The sequence below is a fragment of the Schistocerca americana genome, chromosome 4 (assembly GCF_021461395.2).
Source record: "Schistocerca americana isolate TAMUIC-IGC-003095 chromosome 4, iqSchAmer2.1, whole genome shotgun sequence".
NCBI classification, from domain to species: domain Eukaryota; kingdom Metazoa; phylum Arthropoda; class Insecta; order Orthoptera; family Acrididae; genus Schistocerca; species Schistocerca americana.
In genome coordinates this window covers 40,106,133-40,112,132 of record NC_060122.1, presented here as the reverse complement: position 1 = coordinate 40,112,132, position 6,000 = coordinate 40,106,133, and the positions used below count along the sequence as shown (strand labels likewise).

Here is a 6,000-nt window from a genome sequence, read left to right as displayed (position 1 = left end):
TACTGTGTGTGCCTGGACTTCATGTAGCATTGGTTGTTCCTTCACATTTTCACTTAACTGTCAAATCACTGACAGCTGACTTGGGCAAGTTTGGAAGGGCTGAAATGCATCCCTGTGTTAATTATTCAGGTGTAATGCAAAGAAAAGTCCATGTTCAGTGTACTCAGATCCCTGACTGATGAATTCTGCTTACAAAACAGTATTACCTGCCACTTCCTATAATATATATGACGGCAGTATCTGTTCCCAAAAGAACAATTACCATGGATGACCATGCAGCTTTGCTAGAAATGAAATAATTAAATGGACACCCTAGCTGCAAACAGGTGGTGATGTACTTCATTGGGGACATGTTGAAAATGTGTGGCCCAACCGGGACTTGTTCCCGGGATCGTCTGTTTACATGGCAGACGCTCTATCCATCTGAGCCACCGCGGGCACAGAGGATAGTGCGTCTGCAGGGACTTATCCCTTGCACACTCCCCGTGAGATCCACATTCCCAACATGTCCACCCCACTACATTTGTAGTGTGCCTAACAGATGTTTGCCGATCGTACTCATTACTCGTGGCAGATTAATCTACCAAGTCCCGTACGAGTTTGGGCATAGTGTGTGCGTTCGCACAAGAAGGTATGACGGTAGTATCTGTTCCCGAAAGAACAATTACTGTGGATCACCCTGCAGCTTTGCTAGAAATGAAATGAAATGATAATTAAATGGATGGAGCGTCTGCCATGTAAGCAGGAGATCCCGGGTTCGAGTCCCGGTTGGGGCACACATTTTCACCATTTCCCCAATGAAGTACATCACCGCCTGTTTGCAGCTAGGGTGTCCATTTAATTATCATTTCACTTCCTATAATAGTAGCTCCACCTCTCATTGAATTAAAGTGCTCAGTTGCCCGTTACATAAGGGTGCCCAGGTATTTTGATTGGATAGTGGGTTTATAGTTCTTATCTATGTGATTTCTGCAACCCCTTAGTCAGTCCACCATACACAATTGAATTAGAATCCAGAAATCACAATATATTTTATTATATTTATGTTTTTGAATATTGAGGACTTTGATTTGGGGCGAGTATTTACTGACTTACAGAAATACAAAGTTTGCCTCTATAGCTGTGGAAATATGTGTGCTGAGAATTACTGGGAGGGAAAAGGAAACAGAAAAATGGACAGGGAACAGGCAGGGTTAGGAGACGTAGTGTGGAGGTAGTGGAGATGAGTGATACATGTAGTGATGGAGTGAGTGACAGATAGGATAAGACAATTACATGCTCGTATCCTAGGGAGGTGAGTGGGGGGAACATTGAGGTGACAGTCTGGTGAGAGGCATTGAGTGGATATCAGGCTACATGGACTTCAAGCTGCAATGCCTGTAGCTTGAGACCAGAATACCAGGAGAAGCCAGGGAAGAGGCTTAATCAAACAGTGGGACTCCAAATAATGAATGAATGATGTGAGTAGAAGAAACTGAGGATGATTTGTATTTCAAAACTGAACATTTTTGTACAACCTATTAGGGTAGTAACTTAAATGGAAATATTGGGGTGTGAATCTAGTTTATAAATGGTCATAGCTGATGTGTTCAGCACTACCATAAGTTATTTGATAATAACATTTTCAGGGGCTCCCTTAACCTTTCTGTGGTCAATCAGACATAAAGGTCCTGCCAAAATGTTTGTTTCAGAATCTGCACAACCATTGGAATGTCCCATTTCATTGTGTACTGTGATATTTTGTTCAGTTTATGTACAATTAGAACCCAGAAGCTGACAGGTGATGCTAGAATGTGTTTTTTCTTTGTTGGTACAAAAGTGAGTACAGTATGTTTTGTAGAAGGAGCTTCCTATCTTTGGCTTAATTGTGGATGGCAAAGACAGTGTAGATATTATTTATCTTTGTTACATTATTTGCTAGGTATATACTATTTGACATCTATTTTCACTGATAACTCATTCTTGAAGAAAACTGATGTCTGTGTCTTGTAACTAAAATTAATGCATGTCTTTATTAATGAAAATCATATCAAAATCATGACTGTAGTTGGAAATCTACCACCCCAAATGTACAGATACTGTTCTTTTGATGTACTGTTTTTCTTCTTTCTCATGAGATAGTGTACTGGAGACATTTGTTTTCTTTTCCTTATTTTGTCTTGAATGTCTCAGTAGTTTCTTGGAATTAATTGTTTACAATTATTTATGGAGCTGTCTTTTGAATAATGGGTAGGGTGGTTATGAAGAATACAGTCAGCAGAAATAAGGTTTCTATGGTCTACTTTATAACATATGAAAGCTGATCACCTCTAAAATGAAGGTGCTGGGAGTGTATAGTAGAGTGGAAACAACTGAAGCATGTGGGATGAATGTGTCAATGCTTTTGGAGAGAATGGCTGATAATACAGTATCACTTCCTGTTCACTAGATTTGTCTCTGGTGCCAGTACCTTTGTTCATAAAATATTTCCCATCAAGACTTTCACTACAGTTTGATACCAGACCAATCTGTTCGTCTTTCTGCCTCACCTCTCTACAGGGAGTCCAGCAGGGAGCTGCCTTGCCCCATCTGCCACCCACACTCATGGTCATATGTCCCACCTAATGTGGATGATCCATGCACAAGGAGAGAGATGTGCTCAGGTAGCCATGAACAATAGAACTTCATTGCAGCACAGAAGGCACATGATAATGTTGGGCAAGTGAAACAGCTTCCTAGTGCAAGCAACATAAAAATACTCCTGATATGCTGTAAGGTTGTCACTAATATGAGCTAAGCTGAGCACTGCAAGCTGCACTGATGATGTCCTAGATTCCAATGTTGCTGTGCTCAGAGGAAAAGTTTTGACTGTAACAGCAGCCAAAAGTATGAACTGTCATCCCCATGGAGGAGGTGGCAGTGCCATCCATGAGGCACACACCTGGAAGAAAAATACAGAAATTGGGCCAAGACATCAGTAAGGAGGGATGATGATGTGGAATGGTGCAGGCAGAAAGATACCAGGATGAAAGAAAGAAGTGGCACAAGGCATTTGAACATGGAGCAAAACCATTCAAACACTATGCAGAAGCACTTGAACACAGAGATGAAGGCTACCTAATGGATCACAAGGCACTGGTAAAAAGCTTCCAGAGACAAAAAAGGAATTATAAAAGCACAAGAAGAGAGATGTTCCTGAGTGGACAAGAGGAAGAGTGTTTCATTGCGGGACAGATGGTGCATGCCAACATGAAGCAAATGAAACAACTTTGTGATGAAGGCAAGGTAGTGAATGCCCTGATGCATGAAAAGATTGCCACTAATATGAAAACTATTCTAGAAGCTTCCAGTTGAGCACCCTGTAACAACTGACAAACACTGCTGTAGGTTGCACTGGCAATGCCAATATTGTGGGCTGCATTCTTATTAATATAGTCATGCATTCCAAAGTAGATAGTTGATGTCGAGTCTGGAACTTGGGTTGGCTGGTGAGCCTCTGTACATTCCCCTACAAAGGCTATGTAGTGGAGAAATACTGTTAAGTTGTCCAGTGTCGCATGGCTCCAGGGTGGAAACCGTGCAGTGGCTGTCATTGGCAAGATCCGCTGCACTGAGGGTGAGTTTCCGTTTCAAGCCTGTTAAGATGCCAGCAACTGACATACCTCTGTTGTGTGGCATAAGGCAGGATTGTAAAGCACCAGCTAGATGCTACACCACCCACTTCCACCTCATTCCTACTAAGTCTCCTAATCCATCCTGTTCCCATATGCATCAGATTTTCTTTCTGTCTCACCTCCACAAAAAATCCACCTGAGAAATAATCTGCCTCACCTGCCGCTCATTCTCCTCACTACTTGTACCCATCTGTAAGTAAAGAAAGGAGTGTTACATTGAATGTGTTTGATGTGGCATTATTACTGCACAAACAGCAAAAATGTGGTAAGTGATAAACATTTTTGCTATTACTTTCTGTGGGGTATCTGTGAGAGAAATTCATGATAATTTAAAATTATTGGTGAAGTTTTCTGCAAAACACTAAGTGCTCTCATTGCCAAATACTGGATGAATATAATGTCAGTACATGAATGCAATTAGTGAAGGTGCATAAACAAGCTTACACACAGTTCCTAAATGTTAAACATGAAACAGTGTGTTAACTGTGTAACATAAGATTGTATGTTTTATAAAGCAGATAAGTACAGGATTTAAAATTTTAAAATTTGAGCAATTTTTATGTGAAATGATGACAGTAAATATTTATTTGTCCCTGCCAGTCTTCAGATAGCAAGCGTGCAACTGGAATAAAGTTCTGGCTTTCTGGAACTCGGTAATATTGATGGTTGTTTATAATTGAGTAGATTAGATGCTCAATTATACACTGATCCGTAGGTTTTCTAAAAGATAGAAACAATTGATTCTGTTCTTTATCAGTTCATGTTGAAACACACTTAGTTTATCACTAGTTTGCTTTACTTGTGCAGATAAGGTATTTTTTATGTTAACACGCAAATTCTTTTTTTGTCAATCAGGCCCTGCTGAGGTGGAAGGCACGCGTCCCATCGCTCAGGTGAGTGAAAGTAGTGGATGCACGTATGAGACTGGCAGAGCAAGTGTGATTTTCACCAGTAGCATATAAAGTTTGGTTCTGTGGCGTGTAATAAACCCCACACTGCTTCCTGTCCTCCTCCCTGGGTGAGGACATATTTCATCAGCTCAGGGCTTGGAACCGTTAAAATACTTCCTCCTATTCTGAGCTACTCTGCACACTACCCACTTGCTTAATCAAATAAACTCCTTTATTAATATCCTATTCATCTCCATTACAGTCTCATTGCGTCTCCCACGGCAGTCTGTTTCCTGACATCACAAACTTTGCAACTTCTTTAGCACTGTTAACTGAAATGCTATCTCAAGTCTAAATTACCTGCTAAATGACCCAAAAAATATCTCAAAGACCACTCATATACTGGCTCTTAATTTAAAACAAGTAACTCTCTTTAATTATTAATGTCAAGTCATGTGTCATTGGTCAGTGTACAGAATCTTACTGACAGCTCAACTTCATCTTCGTTCTCCTGATGTAATGGCAGTTGTCATGATGCTGACAGTTCTAGGGGGAAGGTACATTGCTGAACAGGAATGAGACAGCGAGGAATAAACCCATGGACTGGTTGTTTGTGTTGCCATCATCATTTGTGAAAGTGGCATGGCTGGATCATGTAAAATTTGGGAATTCGTGTGGATGCTGATAACCACGCCGTTGAGTGCCCCCTAACCAGGTATCATCATCATCATGATAGAATAAAACACTGAATTCATAATGAACTGTGAAGAACGATAAACTAATTATCGTTATCCCACCCTGCAGATATGCTGCATCAGTCTCCACTAGATTTTGTGTGTTTTGGTTGGCAGGTGTTACTAGAGGAGGCCAAAATGCATGCGTTTTAACTCACACAGGCTGGCGTGAGGTCTGGAACAGGACAAGGAAATTAGAATTTAGAAAAACGGACTTAGCTGGTGGAATACTTAACTTTAATCCATTAATGATGAACATCTGTCTTGATGGTACATGATTCACAATATCAATAGTAACTGATATGGGCACCTTGCTAGGTCGTAGCAAATGAAGTAGCTGAAGGCTATGCTAAACTATCGTCTCGGCAAATAAGAGCGTATTTTGTCAGTGAACCATCACTACAAAGACCGTTGTACAGCTGGGGCGAGTGCTAGGAAGTCTCCCTAGACCTGCCGTGTGGTGGCGCTCGGTCTGCAATCACTGATAGTGGCGACATGCGGGTTCGACGTATACTACCGGACCGCGGCCGATTTAAAGGCTACCACCTAGCAAGTGTGGTGTCTGGCGGTGACACCACATTATGGACAACAGAAAAGGGTATAAAAGTTTAAAGCCACCATTTGAATTAAAATAAAAAAAAAAACACTTTGTGGTGGTGACCATTGTTCATCGGTACTATAGACATTGTGAGATGTACACCTTCACCAAAGCGATGTGTTACA

General features: G+C 41.1%; 1 protein-coding gene across 1 annotated transcript in view; it reads right to left on the bottom strand.

The window, feature by feature from the left end:
- Positions 1–2,875: 2,875 nt before the first annotated feature.
- Positions 2,876–6,000, bottom strand: part of LOC124612566 (DNA-directed RNA polymerase II subunit RPB1-like) — a 44,185-nt gene continuing 41,060 nt past the window's right edge. The window contains exon 5 of the mRNA XM_047140848.1: positions 2,876–2,920. Coding sequence (XP_046996804.1) covers positions 2,876–2,920 — 45 coding nt within the window. The remainder of the gene's footprint in view (positions 2,921–6,000) is intronic.